The 22,471-nt window shown below is 47.0% G+C and overlaps 1 protein-coding gene across 2 annotated transcripts in view; it reads right to left on the reverse strand.

Moving 5' to 3' along the window:
- Window positions 1–9,740, reverse strand: part of OXSR1 (oxidative stress responsive kinase 1) — a 123,703-nt gene extending 113,963 nt beyond the window's left edge. Inside the window, exon 1 of one of the 2 annotated variants that reach the window (XM_014609069.3) lies at window positions 9,593–9,740. In XM_014609069.3, coding sequence (XP_014464555.1) covers window positions 9,593–9,662 — 70 coding nt within the window. In that variant the 5' untranslated portion in view covers window positions 9,663–9,740. The remainder of the gene's footprint in view (window positions 1–9,592) is intronic. The other variant, XM_059729223.1, reaches the window with a different exon arrangement.
- Between the last annotated feature and the right edge of the window lie 12,731 nt (window positions 9,741–22,471).

A 22,471-nucleotide genomic window follows, 5' to 3' on the forward strand; every position in this document is an offset into this window, starting at 1 on the left:
CTGCCTTCTCCACCCCAACATGATCCTTAAGGTCAGCTAAGAGCAACCTCCTTCAAGTACCATCAAGTCTGCTTGGCAAAAATCACACGGGAGGTTGTTCTTGGCAATTGCTCCTCAGCTCTGGAACGCCTTCCCCCTCTTAAGGGTCAGCAGAGTCCAAGCCTAGACATTTTCAGGTGTGCTGCAAGACCCTCCTCTTTGGGCAGCTTTTTATTGAAACAAGCCTTGGCCAAGATGCTGTTTAGTGGATCTGTCATATGTTAATATTATAGTTCCCCTTGTAAGTTGGTCTGTTCTCTTACTGTCAGCCTGAGCCTTTGTTGGGAAGGGCAGCATATAAATTGCACAGACAGACAGGATTTCCCCGAATTAGTTCTTGACTGAAGTGGCACACAAAAACAGCTAAATATAACTCGGGTTCAATTCCTTATTCTGAGAAAGACCTCGGGTTCATTCCTTTCTCCAACCCAAGAAAATCAGAGGAGCACTCTGCTGAAGGGACAAGGGATTTTGTAGGGGGAAAGTACTTGGGATTACTAAAATAATAGGAGTCACAAGAGTATGCAAGGGCTCTCCAGTTACTCCAGCACCTGGGAGTACTTACAGCAGGTTGGTCAACCTGCAGCACATATGCCACGAACGGCAAGTGCGACAGATCAGGGAGGGGACAAGCAGCACAGTGGCAGATAAGGCAGGAAATAGTAGGAAGAGCAGCAGATCAGGCAGACAGCAGAAGGCAGAGCAGCAAGTTGGGCAGGGGAAGGAGATAAGAGTGACACTTGGGAAGGGTACAGGCTAATCTGTGGCACGCCTGCCAAAAAAGCTGGCTCCCATTGACTTAGAGAGTGGTCTTAGGAAAGGGTTTCCTTCTGTTAGGAACTGGTAAGCACCAAAGCCTAGTTATGCAAGTCTTTTGTGATCTGAAGATGCTATTAACATGCCCAAATTAGATTTGCAGTTTGAAACCAATTATATTTATTTTGTTTCTTGCCTGCCTCCCTGACTAATTTAAAGGGCACTGGAGCTATGCGGTGTTAATTCTTCAGGATGGAAACCAGGCTCAGATGTCTCATTTCCAAATGCAGCAACACAATCAGAGAAAGTTCACCCGTTGCTTTTAATCACTGTCAGCTGTCCTTAGGGTATAGTCTGCAACAAATGCCATGCTCACTGTGGCCAGTCCTCCTATTACTGTGGCTCCAAACACAGCACTGGTACAGGATCCAAGCCAGTATCCCTCCTTCTAACCCATCTCTTACTGTTCCAGGCCCAGTTCATTTCCAGCTATAGGAGGATATTTTGTTTAGCTGGTCTTCCCCTAAACCAAAGGGGCAGTCTGTAGGCAGTGTAGTTACTTGCTAGTAAAATACAGTGATTATTTTTGGTAAATCAGCTTTCAAATGCCAGATGATCAGGTACCCAATGCACTGTCTAGTGGAGAGCATCGTCCTTTCATCGCAGGAGACAGGCCTAACCCAAATAGAGATAGAAAAGACCTATTAGCATGTTGTGCAGGATTTTAGCTGAATGATTAGAAACAACATTCTCCAAGCAGAAAGAGAGGAGTTATTCTGGATCCTATATATGGAATGAATAATTTTATATTCCAGTCTGTTGTGCCCTCACAGCTGTTCAAATAAAGGCCCAGACTGAACAGTTTTACAAAGGGAAAGGTCAAACTAAAGACACTTTTTTCCACTCAAATGCAGTGCACTGGATGCTAATGCCAATACTCCTGGTATCATTTTAAGACAGGCCTCAGCTGCCATCTTCTGAGCAGAGATACCAAGATATTTGGAAAACATGAATGTGTCAACAGCAAACCGTTATCACCTCTTGTTCTGCAGCTCCAGAATAAGGAGGAAATGCTCTATAGGTGCTGCTAACGTTTTTAAAAGCATCTAGCTGGGCTTTTGTTATCCAGATGCTCCCAGTGTCATGCAGATCTTCCAGCAAGCTAGGTTAGGGTCTGCAGATCAAGCACTGCACTGCATGCTGTGTACAAGCAGCAGTCGAGACGTTAAAGAATCAACAGTGTCATCTCTGTATGTTGGAGAGAGGTATATGCTTCTTCCTAGTGCAGCTTACCTGTAAGTCTCCTATCAAAAATGAGCAGAATAAGCAATAAAGAGAAAAGATGTAGGGATTACTCAGTCAGGGTCATACCAGCAAAAAGTGCAAGGACACCCACTTGTTTAACAGAACACATGCATGCAACACATGTGCATAACTTGGGGGGGGACAAGAAAAGATGCAGCACACTGACTGGTCAACTCTGTTTAACGTAGGCCCTTTGGGAAGATATGATGTGGTACTGAGAATAGCATGGGACTGCACTTGAGATCTCCCTTCCAGTATGACGTTCCTGTGAAATCAAATCCACAGACAGCCTTCAACAATAGCTCCAATGTTTGAATTGCCACACCTGTCTCCACCAGGCCAACAATGAAGCCTACAGACAACTGTCAACACTGTTGACCATCTCACTGCTGACTGCAACACAAGAACATTAGCTGCAGTAATCAATCTCTCACTTCAGGCCCAAAAACATTATGCTAATCCTTATGCGTTTATCAAAAGCTTCCTGTTCCTTTATCTAGGATCAGCAGTACAAGAATGCATGGCTTACTGAAAAAATGTACAATGCCTTGAGTTTAACATGGGGGGGGGGGGGATAGCCCTATTGTACCAATTGCACTCTTAAAGAACATTTACAAAGAAAAATCTGAAGCCGCTACAGTTCTACCTACGGTTACACCTGTTCACTAGGGCTACTCAAGGCCACTGGGACTTGAGACTAGTTGACAGCTCTGTGGATGGACAAACAGGAAATACATACACTATAGTTAGCATTTAGGGTTAAAAGGAGAGCAATACATTTATACGGAAGCAGCAGCTTGGAGTGACCATAGCAGGGGATGCGCTGCAGCTGAGGTTTCAGTCTGTCCTATTCTAACATCTTCCAGTTGCTCACAACTTCCTGAACCTCTCCCCTAGGGAGATAAGCTACCCAGGCTTGTGCTCTGCTTAAAGTGGAATTTACCTTGGGGGGGAAAATAATTGGTAAAACCAGCTTAGTCTTCCTAGCGTGAAACAATACAGTTTAGTCAGTAAAGAATTGTATATCGTCCCCTCCGCTGCCAGCTCTTCAGCCAAAATGCATGGGTCAGAAAACTGAAGTCTGGCAAGAAATTAGGACCTCGCTGAAAAGAGCCTTTGTGTGTTCTAACAATAACTCAATTTAATTTGACCAACTTATAAGCCTTTAAAAGCTTCATTTCATACACAGCCAGTACAATTACTATGAGTTTTCAGTGGCACTTGGAGCGAAGGTCAGTAATGCTGAGAAGTAGAAGCTTATGGTTAACTTAACAGTGTACGGCAAAAAAAAAAGCAAAAGTGCGGCGCGCACCCTCGGTTCTTACCTCATTCACTGATCTAATCTGGGCAGCTTTTAAGGCATGCAGGAGACAGCTGTCTCCTCCAAACTTCCTCGAGTGCAGAGCAAAAGAGCTCTCAGGAAGCCTTGTAAGGCGTGTGCAATTCAGCACTTGGTGGCAGAGCAGTACAGATCCAAGTCTTTCCTTATTATAGGACTTCTCTTAATTACAATTAAAGCTACATTCACCCAAATCACGTTGCTCTGAATTGGAACTTGGGAAGTCAAAAAGGTTAAAGACTTTCAAAACACACATACACAGGAGTAGGATTTTAAAAGTGGTCTCTTAGTAAAAGCCTAGAAGGACTGCAACTGGAAGAGAAGAAAGCCTTCTGGGTCCCTCCTGCACTAGAAAGCGTTCCTGCCCTATGAGCAGTTCATACAACATAGAAGGAAAAGGTGTTTTAAAAGAAAGGCGAGTGTCATGTTAAAAGCCACAAGAGCTGGCAGTGTCCCAGAGAGGTTTTAGTATCCAGAACGCTTTCAACTGCCTACATGTCAGTTGGAGAGTATGCCCGCATGGCTGTATATCCAGTACTATCTCCACTTCCTTGTACATATAAATGATGGTATGGTATTGGTACATAGTATTTTTCAAGCAATGAAATACAGGTTGTATCCAAGATCCATAGCACTTAAGTTTTCCATGCAGGTAGACTGGCAATACTTGACACAGTCGTCTGTCTAGCTGCATCCACTCGGACTTGATTTTTAAATACAACACTCTCTTTGCTAACGTACCAAAGTCCGCATATTTTGTGAGCAGTCAGATCCTATACCTTCTTTTCAGGCACAAGCCCAGCCATCTTCAAGGGCAATTCAACCAAGAGAAAGGCCACCCTGTGGTGCAGGTATTGGACTGGCTGTCAAGAGAGCTGGGATTTAGTCCCAGCCCTGTCAGCCAAGTACAAGGCATAGATCCTCCAGCTGAAATAAAAAGGGGCTGCAGCAAGACTGAGAAGTAGGCTCTCCACCTCTGTGCATCGGCCACTCAGCTGTAAGAGGAGGGCAAGATTTGAGAGATTTCATAGACATTTGGGCTGGAAGGGACCCCGGAGGATCATCAAGTCCAGCCCCCTGCCCCAGGGGCAGGAAGTCAGCAGGAATCATAGGATCCCAGCAAGATAAGCATCTAAATGTGTCTTGAAGGCATTCAAAGTGGGTGCTTGAACCACCTCCAGCAGCAGGCTATTCTGAAACTTGGGGGCTCGGACAGTGAAGAAGTTCTCTCTTACATCCAGCCTGAATCGGTTGCGGCGGAGTTTGTGACCGTTTGATCTTGTCATCCTTTGGGGTGCTCTGGTGAACAGACGTTCCCCCAGATCCTGATGAGCACCCCTGATAAACTTATAGGTGGCCACCAGATCACCCCTGAGCCTCCACTTTTCCAGGCTCAAGAGTCCCATGACTCTCAGCCTCTCATCATAAGGTCTGTTTTCCTGACCTCTGATCATGCACGACTCTCTTCTGCACCCTCTCAAGCTTCTCCATGTCCTTTTTGAATTGTGGAGCCCAAAACTAGACGCAGTACTCCAGCTGCGGCCTCACCAAGGCCGAGTACAACGGGAGAATGATGCCCCAGGATTTACTTGAGAAGCATCTGTGAATGCAAGCCAGCGTTTTGCTCACTTTACTAGCTGCAGCATCACACCGGAGGCTCGTGTTCATCTTGTGGTCAGTCATAACCCCCCAGTCCCTTTCATCTGCTAACCAGCGAGAGGTCACTGTTTTGACCTGACTTGGCCAGTCCTGCATTTCTCATTTTGCGAAGACTTGACAACTGCCAGTCGAGGATTATTCAGTAAGTGTCTTCTACGCTTGCAATGTTCACAACCTTGGCCCTAACTAAATCTAACAGTGGTAATGCTCCTAGCCAGTCTGTAAGCAGATTTGTTCGCATAGTAAAAATATTTTGAAAACAAATACAAGTTTTTAACCAGATGCTGTCAGGTATTGCTAGTTCTGTTCCAGGGCACTCGAACTGTTGTTACCACGCACTGTTTTAAAGGTTGAGATTTACATTCCCTGAGAGCACACATCAACACCCAGAAACTTCAACAGGGCAGCCTCTGCGTCTTAGCCTCCCAGTTTCTGCAATAAAATAGACGCTGCTGACTTGAAGCAGATGGCATGACTTCCGAGGAGAGGCTGAGGGAACTGGATTTATTTAGTCTGGAGAAGAGAAGGCAGAGGGGATTTAATAGCAGCCTTCAACTACCTGCAGGAGGGTCCAAAAGAGGATGGAGCTGGACTGTTCTCAGTGGTGGCAGATGACAGAACAAGGAGCAATGGGCTCAAGCTGCAGCAAGGGAAATTTAGGTTGGATATTAGGAAAAACTCACTAGGAGGGTGGTAAAGTCCTGGAATAGGTTACCCAGAGAGGTGGTGGCATCTCCATCTCAGCTGGGATGATCTAGTTGGGGCTGGTGCTGCTTTGAGCAGGGTGCTGCACTAAATGTGACCTCCTGAGGTCCCTTCCAACCCTATTTTTCTATAAGTCCAGGGAAGAAATATAGCTAAGTCTCAGAATCGGAAGCAATAATGCTCCAGAATATGCAACTGCCAGCCCCTATAGCACATTTTAATACTGACTGAGAATGTATTATAGTGCTCAAATAGAAACACTACTCCTTGCTGTGGTTAGTTCCCAGATGGCAGCTTATTTCAATGAAACTAGTTTCTTGGACAAGCTAATACTCAAAAGTTAAAGATTTTTTTTTCCTCCTAGAGACACCTTTGTATCCCTGGCCATACCCCAAAATATGGGAAAGAAACAGGAGCAGAGCGTCTGCTGTGCCCACAAACCAACGGGAGAGGCAGCCGTGCTGATCCAATAACGAGATGTTCTTGCCAGCTCTCCCCTTTGGATGGGAAGCACCCACTCGGCTCGACCTCGACTTTAGCGCCCTGGATTCATTTCCTCCTTCCTCCTCGCCAGGAGGGAGTGAGAACTGGCAACAAACTGATACCGCATTTAAAGAGATACCTGTTTTCTTTCATTTCCCAAATGAATGATCGAGAGTCAAAACTGCTAAGCGACAGCAGTATAGCTCACACTGCTGGTCAGATGAACAGGCAGGCTCAACAGGGCCTGGAGATGAGTTTTCAGCCTGTGCATTTGGATTCAATGGGGGGCACCAACATGGAGATGGTGGAGAAATCCAGATACAATGGTGGCAAGAATCAGGCGTGTAAGTACCTACACATTCAGAGGTACATTGGGCTACAAGCTGTCCATGATTTTAAAAACAGGAGGGCAGGGGGGGAATCGTATGCTCAAAGTAGGTTTGGGACAAGCTCTTGCACAGTCTAAAGCCAATAGAAAAGTTTCCATTAAAAAAAAAAAAAAAAAAAAAAAAAAACCTGCATGTAGAAAGTCTGACTTCCTCTTAGAGAGGCTTGTCTATACAGTAGATGCAGCCTGAACAGAGAACCTGAGATGGAAATGGACTCAGCTCAGCCAAGGATGAGGGAGGAATCAATGAAGAAGTGTTTGAAGGCAAGCCTGCAGCATGAGGACTGAAAGATAAATTGAAGTTTTAGAATTTTAAGTCATCAATAATTTATGTCACGGGATAAATTAACTGGTTTAAAATATTTAGGCATGTGCAACTGCTTGCAATTACAGGTCCACAATTATTATATAAAGGTCACAGGTTATGGCGAAAAAGAAAAAAAAAAAAAATCAATTTAGCTCTCCCCGTCACCCTCAAAAAGAATCCATAAAGCTTATTGTTGGATAAGCTTCTTATGTAAAAGAAGAGCAACATACAGAAGACTCTCTACCTGCCATTAAAGGGTAGAGAGATTCACAGACAGCCTGTTTGTTGCTATTATGATTTTTAATGCAAGGGATTGGTGCCTACAGATACTCTGGTAGAATTTGGGGAAGTGGCATACATATTTTCTAAGAAGTTCCTGTATTCGTCACAAAATATAATCAGTTTCTTGCACCCAGGCACTCACCTCCTTGGACAAAGGGCTTGAAAAAAGCATAGCAGAAACCTAACAGACAGAGGATTAAACTGCAAAGGGACCGACTATGCCCAAATAAAAAGCTGCGCGCATGCATGTGCGCACGCTCGCGGAAGGGAGAAGGATATGTACAGCCATCCTATTCTTTCTACCCCACAGCTATGAAGGCAGGAACCTGGGGGGGGTGGGGGGGAAGGTGAAGGAAATTCCCTGCTAATTTAGTCCTCGGCTGTCAACAGCTTGCCTCAATGGCTGCATCCCATAGTGCTTACACCTCCCTGAAAAGCCAGCAGAATAACAGCAACCTGATTCTAAAAATTTAACTCCACAGTTGTTGAAAGCATTCCCTAAAGCGGCTCTAAGAACAGGCACAACTCGAGTCACTTTTTACTCTGTTGCAGACTGAGCAGCAGCTAGGGAGCTATCTTCCTGCAGACTTCATGAATAGATGCAGCACAGATTTTACATGCAATTCACATTCGGAAGGTTATCACCACAGCCATGGAGGGGCGGGGGGGGGGGCAGACTACTTTTTTTAAATGAAGTCACATTTCTACTGCAAGATCTTTCTGCCCAACGGACAAATTCCACAAACGCGTTCCCACTTCAGCACGGACGGACTTCCCGAACCCCACCCCCTTTCAGACAAGTCAAGTTTTGATCCCGAATAAAAATGCTCTGCAGCATTATGGTGAATAAAGGAAGCCATGTCTCAGAAACTACTCAGCTGTTAGTCACTAACGCTAACCCCTCGTAATAAATATAAGCATTAATCTACACCTTGATAATGGCTTAAAGTCACAGTCAGTGCTGAGTAATAGGTTTTTAGTTATGGCTGGAAGGAATAAAGCATAAGGGAACTTCTTTCCCACTTCTTTTTGTGTTCTCGTAACTGTTAGACCAAGATGGCACGCTGCCCGATCGAGCAAGACACGACTCCTACGTGGATATTTCCAGGCAAAAGAATCAGCTTGAGGAAATCAAGGGAGCAGGGAGTCAGAAACGGATTTTCCTTCAATCAGGTACCAAAAATAGCAGAGCTTGCTTGCATGCAACCTACGGCTGAAAACTTGGGAGAACAGCGTTTACCATCACCGGTGAAGTCAAAAGATACCGTCAAAGCATTTCTGCAAAGTTTAGCAATCCCAGGCTGGATTCCCCCTCCGCTCCCCTACCACTTTCTGCGCATAGATAGATACGGGCCAGCTTGTAGCTCCCAGATGGAGTCACAGGGACCCAGCGGGCCCCTGAAGTGGGGGACGGGATACACAAGAGCAAATCCAGCTGCGGAGGCACCCCGGTGACATTTTGTCCCACAAATCAGATGAGCTACGCAACGCATCCTAGAGGCTGCCAGACCCTTTAATGCTTAAAATGAGCGAAAGTGCCACGGGGAGAATCGCGCACGTGTTTCTAAACAGGCGCGTTTTGCCGTGCGTTACCGAATCCCCACGAGTGGGACAGAGATTTCAAGCAGGAACTCGGGCCCTGGACCGCAGTTTGGGGGAGGAAAGGAAAAAAAAAAAAAAGAGAGGAATGGAAGATCCTTTTCCTGTTTATTCCCCAGGCTCAGTAAGTCACAACTGGGCCCCCACATAGCCACGTCCTCCTCGCAACACGGCTCCGCTAGAGGACTAGAGAAAAGCGCGATCTCCCTTGGAAGCGGCTGCAGGGAATAAGTCTCCCTTTAAGAGACGGTAAAATTCCCGTTTCCCCTCCGCCCGCCCGCCTGCCCGCCCTGGCGGCAACGCGGGCACGGACCGCCGCGCGCCGGGGCACGGCCACGGGCAACTTCGCAGACGTCCCCGCGAGCCGAGACGCGCCGCGAAGCCCGGCGCTGCGAGTCCGGAGGACGGTCGGTCGGTCGGTCGGGTTTTAGCCCGACGGCTTTCCCGGACCTGGCGACTCGGACACGCAGGGCGACGCGGCATCGGGGACGTCCACGATTTTCCTCCTGTATCCGTCCTCCGAAGCAGCACCGAGCATCGTCCCCACAGAAAGACGACGACGACGCGGCGGCCGCCCCGGACAGCCACCTGCCTGCGCCCCGCGCCCCACACCCGCACCGCGAGCACGCGGGGAAGGGGCGGCACCCCCAAAAAAGGGGGCACCATTTGGAGGCAGCAGCCCAAGGGGGCGGGGACCTGCCACCCCACGCACCCCCCCACTCCCACGCACCGATGACCTCCTGCAGCTCGTAGTCATCCTTGTCGATGGACCAGGGCAGCGCGCTGGGGTCCTCGGCCATGGCGGCGGCGGCGAGCGAGCAGCGCAGCGGTCGGCCCTGCCCCGCGGCGGCGGCGGCCTCCCCCGCGCGCGCCCGCCCGCCCTCCGCCCACTAGCAGGGGCCCGGAGCGGCGCGGCCTCCTCCACCTGCTCGCCTCATCACGGCGCGCCGCCCCCGCCCGGCGCCATCTTGTGCGACGGCGCGCCCCACCGGCCATCTTGAGCGTGGCCCGGCCCTTGTTACGCGCGGGGAGGGAGGCGGGGGAGGGGGGGAGGGTTGGTGCCACACACAACATGGCAGTTACAGAGCGCGCCGCCGAGGACACGCCTTCTATTGAAGAGTTGCGGCCGGGATTGGCCGGCGGTTGTGGCTTCTGCCGCCGCCATTGGCTGACGGGCTGTCAATAGCGTAGAGCCCCGCCCCATGAATGGGGAGCCACGTGTGCTCCAGCAGGCCCTGCAGGGGCTGGTCCTGGTGCCCCAGGATCTCACCTTGCTCGTGGGGGTGCCGGCCCGGGCCCTGCAGCAAAGGAGATCCAAGTGGCAGGGCAGGGACAACATGAGCCCTCGCCATTTGGAGAGTCTCAGTCGTGGACAGAGCGAAAAGCAAGGACGCGACTCGCCCCGGCACGAAGAGCGGTGTTTCAACCCAGCGTGGTCTGGTGCAGCTCTGTTATAAACTGGTTTGACCCAAATTAGTCACGTCTGATACGATATTCAATCAGGTTTATCTTAAACCAGTTTCGGCCACCTTGAAACTGTGTATGGAGCTCCTGTTCTGTTACTGGTTTAAACCAGTTTCTGATCGCATGAAACCAGTTTTTGTGCAACTTCTGTCCCTAGCACCGTTGTGTTACATTTTTTAACTGGTTTCTGATCACGCCAGTTTGTGTGTAATTTCTGCCCCTAGCCTCTACGGCTAGCCAGGAGGTTGAAACATCACTGTTAGCACCAGTTAGGGCTGTGCAAAATTTTGCTGGCTCTTTCATTTCGACACTGTTTCAACCATTTTGAGGTCGAAACAGCAAAATTGAAACAAAACAGCCCTCGAAATAGCCTCGAAACAAAACGAGGCTGGTCGAAACGTTTTGAAAGTCGAAACTTATTAACCATTGGCTGGAGATGGGAAGTCAGGCCAGCTGGGCTGGCTTCCCATCCCCAGCGCAAGATCCGGTAGGGGGCGGTGAGGCAGCCCAGCTGGTCTGACTCCCCATCCCCAGCGAAACTCGAAACAGCCTTTCTGTTTCGATGGAACGGAACAGAACAGCTGTTTCGACTCAAAATGAAATTCGAGACGAAACGCTGTTCCGTTGAACCGTCGAAACTCAAGGCAAAATGGAACAGTGCCGTTTTGCACAGCCCTAGTACCCGTTTTGTCCAGCCCTTGCAGCCACCGCTGCTCCAACATGAGTGTTTCTTTACAGCAATAATTCAGTGAACAGGTGTAACTGTCTAGCGCAAATGCTCCACGGGGCTCTACATTCCTCATTTAAAAATAGGGAGAAGGGTTATGGTGGGTATGAAGGGATCATGAAAAGAGGGAGGGACCCTTTCCTCTCTGTCTTCCTCTCCCAAAGGCCAGCACTCCCAAGTTTCCCAACTGCCAAGTTTTGCAATCCCTTCCCTCGTCAAAAAATGTCAGCGATACATCCAGAGATTTCGTTATTACATCCAGGATAATCAGGGATACATCCAGGGCTTTCTAATTCAGATACCAGATCAAACCTGTCAGCAGCCATTATAATCCCTGCATGATCTCTTGGGGATTCCAGCATGATCTCTCCTCTACCATTGTCATCTGTGTTGCAAAATGCCTCAACGCCCTGCAGCAGAACTGGGCTCTCCTTTATGCAAAGTGCTCCACAAGCAGAGAGTAAAAAAGAGGCTGAGCTCTGGCGAGTCTCCATCCCGCAACATGCAGCGCATGGATGCGCAGCTCAGTCTGTGTGGAGCCCTAATAACCTGCACAGACTCAGCAGCAGAAGCAAGGCCTGACAAAAGGAAAGACACAATAAGTGCAGCAGTGTAAAGGTAAGGGAGAGAGACTGGAAGCTAATGGTAATGCCATGAATGAACATAGGGGATTCTGCACGCAGGTAGAGCATTTCAATATACGTCGATAGAAAATAACGTACATCAGTTACCGGCAGGTAAAACAGTCTGGCCTTTGTTACTGCCTGGGACAACAGAAAAATCAACGGGAGAATCTGGCAAAGTCTGTGGAATTTCTGCATCAGGTTTTATTTTCCCTTTATCGTGTAACACCAGATAACACTGCAAGCCACAAAGAACATCAGTCATGAGTATTTTTTATCTCAGAGTAAATGCATGAGGTACTGGTGATAAACCAAAATGTACAGAAAAAGCACAAAACCTGCAAAACAAACAGTATACGTCCAACATTCATAGCATGACACCATGACAGGGCTACCTGATGTACTGGGCAATGACCCGCCCCCTCATCCTTATATTCCTACTCTTTGCCCCAGTCCAAAACAAAGATCCTTTAGTACCAGATGCTGCATGACCAGAAACCAAAAGCCATCACTGTCCCCACAGAGCTTACAATTTAAAACCATTTTTCCCTTCTTGCCTTTGTGCTATGTATCGCTGTGCCAAGCAATTTTTTAATGCTTGTTAAATATACTCTAGTTATTACTCCAAATTCTCTCTGTAATCATTACTCCAAATTATCTCGGTAATCATATGAATATGTTAGGAAAGCAATTGTCTATACCATTAGCACAGTTAACAGTATGTTTCTTTCTGATGGCTAATGGCAAATGGCCAAAATACATCCAAAGTGTAGATCAACAGCTTACTAATGCATGCCCTCCTGCGACTGACTTTTGAATTTTCTGATTTAAAAATCCCATTTGCCAGGAAGCCTTTGGTGTTATTGTCAAGAAGCAAAATTATAACCTGTTGTATAGTAATCACCATTAAAAAGGCCAGATTAGTCGATAGGTACCCACATAGCTGCCAGATTTATCTTCCCTTCTATATTATTTCCTGTTCCAAAAAAATACAAGTTGGCAAACCTTGATGTCAAAGGAGAACAGTCCAGCCATAAGAGTGCCAACAACCGTTTTATGCGGGGGGTTAGCTAATGGATTTATAGCACTAGGCCATCAGGTGGCCAGAGACTTTGATTTAGTTACAACCGTCATCTCACCTTCAAATAAAAGACCTGCTATTTACCATCAAAGCCCACTGGAGCAAGGAAGGAGTAAAGCCTTCATCCTGCAAACTTATGCACAGACTTAGTTTTCATTGCCATGACAAGATTTGCAGTGTTTCAAGGCTCAGGGCACTGCTTTGAACTCTTGCGGCCATATGGGCCAGCCTTTACCCCGAATCAACAGCAAATTCCTATGGACTTAAATTGTCCAAGATCAGGCTCATAATAAATGTCATTCTTTAAGATTTAGTGACATTATTAAAACATGTTCTGACACAGCAACTGATGGTCACGTCAACATACGTAAACTAAAGGAACTGAAAAAATAAGCACTTTTGGAGATTGATTAAAGCTCTTTACTGAAAAAAAGATCAACTTGTATATAAAACCTGGAAAACTCAATGTTTTAATTGAACAGAAAAGAATCAGGATATTTAAACCCGTAAACAGTCTGAAGTATCTGGCTGTTTCAATAGGAATTTGATGAAGTATTTAGAACAAAGTTGGCCTAAATAAAAAGCAAATTCCTTCAGCAGTTTCAAAACTTCGGCCATCTCTTCTCCCTGCTCATTAGCATTCTCCTCATCCCACTTCTGAGGTCTTCTTCTGTGTCTTCTTGAATCTTGTCTCATTTTATCTCTATTTGTTAAGCTTCCTGCAAAGTGAGGCTGCTGGATAAGTGTTTTGTCCTAGCAATAACCACCTTATATTTTAGCAGCAACATAAAAGGGAGTATCAGCCTTCTAGAGCTGTGCTTCCATGCTGGACTATGCTTTAGGGAGCACCAAAGGGTGGTTCATTGCCGACAGGAAGGCCACAGTCCACAGCTGGTCTCATACCTGTGCCTCTCATGCTTGGGGAGCTATATGATAGGGAGCAGGGAAGGACTATGGATGTTAATAAGAGCAGAGGACCAGGACCCAGTATACCACTTTGGCCAACATGCTGTCTGTAAGGCTTCCAGAGCAAGCCTAGGGCTGCCACTGATGAATAAGCTTCAGTCACTTAGGCCTGCCCCTCCCTTTCCCAAATCCGTTGGCTCAGGAGTATCTCGGAGCACACCTGAGTGCATTCCCCTGGGCTTTCCCAGCCAGGGCACACACGAAGATCTTGCTCAGACCCATTTTTCCCCTCAAGCGATCTATGCTGCCTCATTTGTGGGCTCCAGTGCATACAGAGCTGGCCCAAGTTGGTTCCTGTTAGCTGCCCTGGGTTCTCTTGAGAGGCCCTATAGACAAATGCTGGGTTATCTTTGTTCGCGTGTGCAGAAGAATAGGGAAAACAGCATCTCCCCTCTTCTCCCAAGACACAGCACCTCCCGCCAATCCCCCAGGGGGACAGTTCCATGCGAGTCTGTGCTGTAAGGGTACAATTCAGATTTGAGCTGCCCCAATTGCCCTATCTAGTTATCAAAGATCACAGGCATCATAAAGGTGGAATATTTATCAGGTGCAATAGCAATTCCAGCATTTAAACACGTGGGATTTCTAGCTGTAAAACACTCAGGGCAGAAAGAAGAAGTCTGATCAGCCACTAATGCACCTGCCATCAACTTCCCACTTGTACAAAGATTATTTCACATCACTCTAATTTACTTCCTCAGGTATCTCAGATTTCAACCTGCTGTTCCTACACACTCTTACAGAGTTTCATCTCCATGGAGCTAAACTTTAAGAAAAGCCACTTTCAACACAGCCCCACAGAGACACCTGTTGTTACAGTCCAGTTGTGTTGCAGATCGTGGAGTTTCTAGTTAAAAGCTTTCCAAGGCACCATAAAGACGTGTTTCAGCGACTGCGCGTTAGCTGCCAGAGTGCTCACAAGCAACAGGAGTTAACGTGCTCCTTGAACGGCTCCATACAGGCATGCTTTGGTAAAGCAAGAGGGAACCTAACCATGCCTGTCTCACTGCGTCTGCAGTAGACTGTGAATCGTATGTGCTGTGAATGTGCAACAGAAAAGGTGGAGGGAGCAGACTACATTTTCCAGCAACCTCAGAGGAAGTGACTGAGCCCTATTAGCTACAATTGGCTGTGACTGACCACATTTCCTAGCGGAAAAGCATCCAGCCAGGGACTGCATGAGTATGACCCCCGACCGAGAGACTGTACGGGGTTAAAGCTGGTCTGTGGGAACACCTCCCAAGGTGGGGAAAGGGAACTCTAATGTGCCAAATAAATGTGTCGTGCTCTGATGTTCATCCCCCGAATGCATGCTGTATCCCTTTTGATAGGTATTCACCTGCATTTATCTTCTTTCCTTGACCTGTTGTCTGGTGACCCCAAACCCTGGGGTTCCTATCGAAGTGGGGAAAACTCTCCTCCCTTGGTTTGGACGAGTCCTGGGGAACTCTGGTTACACATCCATAATAATGTAGGTGTGCCTGGCCTTGTTTCAAGACAGAAGTTGCCTTTGCTGATGGAAACACTTCCTGGCTTATTGAAGGGAACTGTCTCTATAAATTGTGGTTGATTATATCAGTGAATTACCCGGCAGATTACACAGTAACTAACAAAACCAGGAATGCACTTTATCTCATGGGATCTCTCATTTGTGCTCTTGGGATCTGCCATTTGTGCTTTGAATCTTAAGGAATTGATAAAACAGGGACTGTGGAGTGTAGAAAAGAGCAGTGCTGTAAAATCCTCCAACCCATGCACAGACAGCTCAGCAAAATGCTTTCAAACCACGTGCCAGATGCGAGCTGAAATAAAGCCAAATAGGTTTTCACAAATTATCCTATGTAATACTCAGTACCTCTAACACAGCCATTCTTTGCTTTGTACGCTGGTGTACCAAGCACATTTAAATTCACCTTTGAAGTCACTTTGAGCCGAGTAGCCAGAGGGCTGGTTCCAACAGGCGCATGCTGGCTCTCCAAGGCTGTTTAGTGAATCCAGTTTTTCCTCCACAAACCCTGCTTCTCTTTACCCCCCAACACCACCTCCCAGTTTAGAGAAACATTCCAGTCTGCTCCTGCTTGCTTTACTGAAAATACTGCCGTGGTTTTCAACATTAGGCAAAAAGCTCCCGAATGGCACTGTTTTAAACTACTTCTTGCTTGTTCAATTTTGCAGCAAGCATTCACTCGTCTTCACCCTGTCCAGCATAACAGCTGAACGCAGATTCACCCTCTGTGCGCAGAAGGATGCTTACTTCAGACCAGACATTTAAAAAATGATGTTAGATTTCAAGGGAAAAATAATTAGACCAAAATCTTCCAGGGTATCACGTGCCTGAATTGCCAGGAAACAAAGTGGTCTGGTTTTGAATGGAATGCAAGAAGACTTTCTGTATGTTTGTCCTGAAAAAGACAATTTCTGTCTAATCCAGAAATCTGTGTGAAAGATATCTGCATGTATCCCAAGGAATCGTAGCCCCGGGTCTAGTTGTCTTTGGGACAACTTCCCAGACAGAAGGATTTCTCTAGGATTATTTCCAGCAAAGCAGAACTCTTTATAGCAAATATATATTCGCTATCATTTTATATATTATAGAATTGATCTATATTTTTTATATATATACATTTTAGCAAATGCATTTTCCGGACAACGGCATGGATTAGCAGTACTGTGAATGTACTCTGGCACTTTTCCCCTCTTGCTCCAAGGCAAGACTTTTATCCTGACACTTGTTTCCTTTTGATGGCCTACGTGAGTTGCACCAGGATTGTGCTATTGTTTAGGAGTGTTCAAAAAAACCCAACAAAAAACACATCCACACCAGTTTCTGTCAGCAAAAGCCTCAGCACACCCATAACAATACTGGCAGAAGCTTGCTTTGGTCAGCTGAGTTAATATTGTTCAGGAAGCCGATAGAAACATGTCCCAGGAAAACACTAGCTATTCACTGTGTCTCCAGTTGAGGGCTCTGCTATAACCTTACATTGAGGGGAAGCCCTGAACAATCTTCTGAACCCTACTACTGGTTGTTTCAGGGCATTTCAGAGACAAAATGTAGGAAGCACACCTGCAAAATAGCAGGCTGCAGCAGAACAAAGGTGCATTCAACTTCACCATCAATCAGGAGCAGGACTATCATCATCCACATTAAATGTCCTAAACCAGGGACGGGAAATTATTTCCAGTGGAGGGCTGCTTACTGAGTTTTGGCAAACCATCGAGAGCCGCATGACAGGCAGCCAGGGCCAGATATATGTTAATTTTCTAAATTTTTTAGGGGACCCGTGGGCTGGATAGAACGGCCTGGCAGGCCGCATCCGGCCCGCGGGCCGCATTTTGCCCACTCCTGTCCTAAACCTTTTTGAGTCTTGTGCAACTGAGGCCAAGAAAGGAAGAAGTCGTCCTCCTCAGAGCGTACAAACAGGTTGCAGGATTCAGGTCAATGATACATGTTGAATGGGTCTCTGCAACAGTGACTCGTACCTTATCACTACAGAGATAGGAATGCAAAGAGATCCCATTAAAAACGTTGCATAGTTAACATCCTTTCCTTCCTGCTCATGAATTCTTATTTCATTGACTGCTGGTTACTTAAAAAAATGGATAGTTGCTGTGTATAGGAAGTCAAAGAAAGATTACAATCAGAGAAACAGTAGGAGGATGTCAGACACCTGGTGTACTGAAAAAGCAGGAAATGATTATAATGAAGGGCTTGTAAGATGAAAGCAATGCTTTAAAAAAAAGGTCATTTTACCTCTTTAAAGGACTTCCTGCAGGATTATGTGGAGACATAAGAAACTCTGCCTAATCCTAGCTTTTGCATTTTGCAGGGGCTGTATTGATGCTGATTTGCCATGAGGGGAAAACCAGATTCAGTGCTCTGTACAGCAGCAGTCTGCATGCACGTCAGGGAGAGGTCTCCCACCTGCACCTGGAGAGAGGCTTTGCTCCCAGGAGAAACTTTGCCAACTCACAGGCAAACAGAGAGCAGCACAGAAAAGTGAGAACTTGCATACAGATAGCCTTTATCCTTCCAGGAGATCCTCAGGATCCACAGGAATCTCAGAGGATGCGGGCAGAGGAGCCATGTATGCCTGGACCCCCTGAATCTCCCACAGGGAGCGGAGGGGGGGAGCAGTCATGCTATGCATTTCCAGCCTGTGTGCAGTTAAGTTGTGGGACTCCTTGCCACGAGATGTTTGAGAAAGATGATTTAACCAGATTCAAATGGGGGATTGGATACATTCACTCTGGGTTGATCCACCAGTGCCTATTAACCACGACAGTAAGGGATGAACAACCAGACAGGTGACAGCACCGCACATCAGATGCCGATGGCTCACCTGTGAATCATGCGGTAAGGAAAGTTGTCACAATGAATCAGAAGTTAATTTACTAGACAAAAAAACAGAAACAAACTGAAGCCTGTATAAACTTGTGCAGCTGGCAAAAAAAAAATAGACATTGCTTCGTGCATATACGCCATGTGGGAAAATGAACGGAAAGTGAGAAGCTAGCATTAGTAATTCTATGTGGACTGAGTGCTTTCTCCCTGACGCAGAGCAATTAAAATCAGTGACAAGACACTGGCTGGCAGAGGAGAACAAGTGCTCAACGTAAGTGTCTTAGAGCAGAAGTAAAATCATGACCTGCCAGCCGCAGCTTGTTGAGCAGAAAAGACTTGCAGAAGCGGGCACAGAACAAGCTCAAAAGCTTTTATTCCCAACCTGCAATAAAACACCAGTGCCAGCTGGATGACACATTCATTGCTGAGAAAGGTTAAACCAGGGAAGAGGCTGAAGAATGGTTGCGGTTGGAAGACTAGGATGCATTTGCTATTAGCCTTATTGCAGTTACATTACAACCATATGTCTTTGCCTTTCATTTAATTGATATTGATAAACTAGGGCTCTTAATACCCATGCAATGTTGGTCTTATCCTCAGTTTACAGATGGAGAAACTGAGGCACAAAAACATTAAGGAAAACACTTTGAGAAGAGTCCATTACTTTTGGAGACCCACTTAAGGTCTCATATTCACTCGGACTGATCCTGCCTCTCCTATTGACCTCAGTCAAGTGCAGTTGTTAGGGCTTCTGGAAGAAAAAAATCCCACCTTTTTTCTTCCACTGACTTCAGATTGGGTTGTGTCTCAAGCCGTGCACAGTTTGTGGATGTGTTGAAAAGTATTGGCTTAAAACAACTTGCAACGTTGTCCTAAAGCAACCACTTTTGTGGGAGAACTAGGAACAGAACTTAGATCCGCCAGTTCCTGACCTTACTGTTACGGCGTGGTTGCTTCGGAGGCAGCAAAACCAAAATGAACTGGCACAAAAGCCATTGCGGATCCTAGTTTTGAGGCAAGGCTTCAGCTGTTGCATTAGCTGAGCCAGCAAAGCTGGAGGGAAAACCTGTCTGAAGACCATGGGTAGAAAACCACTGCTGAAGGCATCTGTAAAGGTTCATTCACATGCAATCCACGCGTTGGCTCTAAGGGGACTTGCTAGGCACGTATAACTGCTTTTCTCAGCCTGTCATACAGTGACAGTCCACAAAGTCCAATCTCAACCCTGCCCCAGGTTTGATTTTGCTACCAGGCAAACAGACATGCAATTAAACTCAAACGTCACCAGGCGTGGCTGTGACAAGCATTCCCCCTCCCTCGGGCCAGCTCAGTCCACATCCTCTATGGCATGCTCCGTCCCCACACAGCCGCTCCCAAGCAGCAGGTGAAACCATCAGTCACCTGTCAGCAAAAGCCACTTCACCATTCCCAGCACCTGCTCACTGGGCAAACACCGCCAACCTGTTCGCCTCCGTTTGTTTTTTCACAGTAGCACCAAGCTAAGAAGGGGGAAAGGAGTTGCTCTCAACCACGCTTATGGAAAATAAGTCTCATGAACTCTTGTGCAAGAACAGATGTGCACCCAGGTCCACAGCAGAAGCACTGAATTCACGGTAGTTTAATTGCTTTGCTATCGATACTTCTTCTGGCTTAAGGATGTGCCAGTCATCCAAGCTGCTGAAATGAACCTGTGCAACTTGGGTTTATTATTGGTCTGCCACAAATAGCTACAGCCAGGGTTTCGTGGATAACCCACTGCCTGAAACACATTCACCTGAAAGGGTTGGTGAGTAAACTGCTGTGGTGCAAGCGGCGTGGAGGTGTGCCAACCCGACATTGCTGAATCAGTCCTGTTCTTGCTGCGGTGCCACTGGCTCCTCTTCCAGGAAGGAGGGATCCAAGCATGAGAGCGCAGGTATTAAACCAGTAATGGTAACACGGGTCCAGCTAAAAGAGGTTACAGCCATGTGCGGGTTGTTCTCAACCATCACCTTCTCCCCATGATCATATCCAAACGAAAGGCCTTTAGCAGCCATCTGCCTCCTGTTGCCTCCCTCCAAGAATGCCACGCTGGTTGAAAACCAGTATTGCCAAATCTGAGAGACAGCCGTCCCATGTGTGAACCCCAACATTAGCATATTCAGCAGAAGACTGTCATACGTCACAGAAACACGGGAGCATCTGCAGACACAAATGTTTTCCCATCCTTAGTGTCTGACTGTCAGTAGCCAGTAGTTTGATCGTTTCTCTCCCTGTCACCCTGCAGGACATTAATATCACTGCTGAATTGATCCACGTTACACTTGCCATACATAGCTGGGCCTTTGGAGTATAGCCTGCCTCTAGGCGAGCCCATGGGCACAAGGGAAGGTACCAAGGCAATATAACGCTGTGCAAAGACAGATAATTAATCAAATACAAATGCTCTCTTTCACATGCAAGCACTCACTGGCTTATTGTGTATTTTGACCACTTGGCAATCATCGCTCATAGGAAGTGCAATGGCCAGATATGCCATGCAAATACAATAATTTCTGAAAACCAGTTCTCGGGAAAAGCTGACCATGCTTGCTGCCCTCAGACTCCTGTAGCTGCTACAAGAAATCACTACATGTGACCCTGCCCTCAGCCTGGTCATCTTTTTGGCTGGGGATAAATCCAGAAGGGCTTGAAGTCATGAACATGTAATAGTTAGGGCAGAGGGAACAGTCCTTTGTGGTGTACACAGGTTCATTTCAGCAGCTTGGATGACTGGCGCGTCCTTAAGCCAGAAGAAGGATCGGCACCAAAGCAATCGTCTCCACAGACCAAATTCTGCCTTCAAGTACACCTGTGACTTGCTAGGACTGTAAATGAAAGGAGTTAGATTTTCATACCCCAGAAACTGCCCACTCCCCCCAGTGTGTCCTGGCCCCATGAGAAAAGGCCGAGACACTGGAGAAAGTTAATACACGGTGGTTAGTGCAGGTTTTTCCCTCTGTTGCAGGACATGCAGGGAGCAAAGGGAAAAAGCTGGAAATAGATGGCAGAAGTAGCAACTGAAGAGGCACATGGCCCTGGCTGCAGGGCTGGTGCCCATGGGAGACATGTCTTCAGCTGTAACAAATGGAAACGCATGGCAAACACCGTTGGCACTGTTACTGCAAGCAGCAGCGAGCAGCGGTTCACCCCAGCTAGTACATTAGAGAGAGTACTGGTGCTCAACCTCTTGGTCCCACAAGCCAAGTGGATGGTGCAGGGGCAGTTCACCAGTTGGATCAGACCCATGCACCAGGATCAGACCCACATACCTGGATCGAGCCCCACACCACTTCTATGTAGCCCCAGGTGCTAGATTGAGCCCTGGGACCCTATGCTACCCCTGCCCGTGGTGGGGATCAGGGCCCACAGCCCCATATTGACCTCATGGGCCAACGTCAGGCCCCTAAGCCACCTTTCTTACCTGATATAGCATACAGAGCCAGCCCTTGAGATTCCCCACAGACCTGTGCAAAGCCCCTAGGATGGATGACATGGTGCCAGGACCAGATCTGGCCCACAGTCTGGGGTTGAGCACCCATGCATTTGTGCAGTCAGTTTTGAAACCAATCTGGTTGGATCATTGTGCAAGGTGAGGAAGGACAAGCCTTTTCCTCTTTCACACCAGCCCCAGCAAGCTCAGAACCAGTGGCCCAGGAGACTCCTGTTTCTCCACCAGCTGCACAGGCAGATCTATGGACTTCAGTAGGAGTTTGAAGCGCAGGCAGGTTTGTTGGCTGACTGGGACCTGAGCTGCTCAGAATAGAGAGCATGTTGTTTCTTGGGAGAGTGTTAAAAATTAATTCATTTTAAAATCAACATCCTTTTTAAAAAAAAAGCAGAGGAGAAACGTTAGAGGCAGCCTCAGGACGGACACATCACACCACACTGCAGCCTGCTACAAAAAGAATTTGTTGGGCACTGCTCCAGTCTCCTCATCAAGAAGTTCAATCAGGCTTCACTCTTGCACGGAAATCTTGATGGGAATCGGCTAACACAATGGCATCTATAATTTAGCACGGAGAAGCATTCCTGCCAATGGGGAAGTATCTGTATACAACCCACGACTGGTGGTTTTATATGTTGAAACCTCTCTCATTCCAGCAGATCTTTCTCTTCACTAAATTCTAATCATGTGTTTTCAGATGATGTGTCCTTTGGACTTTTTCTTCCTTTCTGGTTTAACATTTCCAAGATGATCAAACAGCATTTTTTCCAGCTGCCTTTCATGCATAATAATGTCCCCTTTCTTTGCAATCTTCCTTCCTGTAAGTGTACCCTCTGGACCAAGTTGCCACTATATCACACTAAGGCAGCTTTATTCATCTCAATGGAAAGGTGTACTTGAAAGCAGGATTTGGTCCGTGGAGAGGACAATAAGACAT

This window comes from Alligator mississippiensis, chromosome 5 (assembly GCF_030867095.1).
Source record: "Alligator mississippiensis isolate rAllMis1 chromosome 5, rAllMis1, whole genome shotgun sequence".
Taxonomy (NCBI): domain Eukaryota; kingdom Metazoa; phylum Chordata; order Crocodylia; family Alligatoridae; genus Alligator; species Alligator mississippiensis.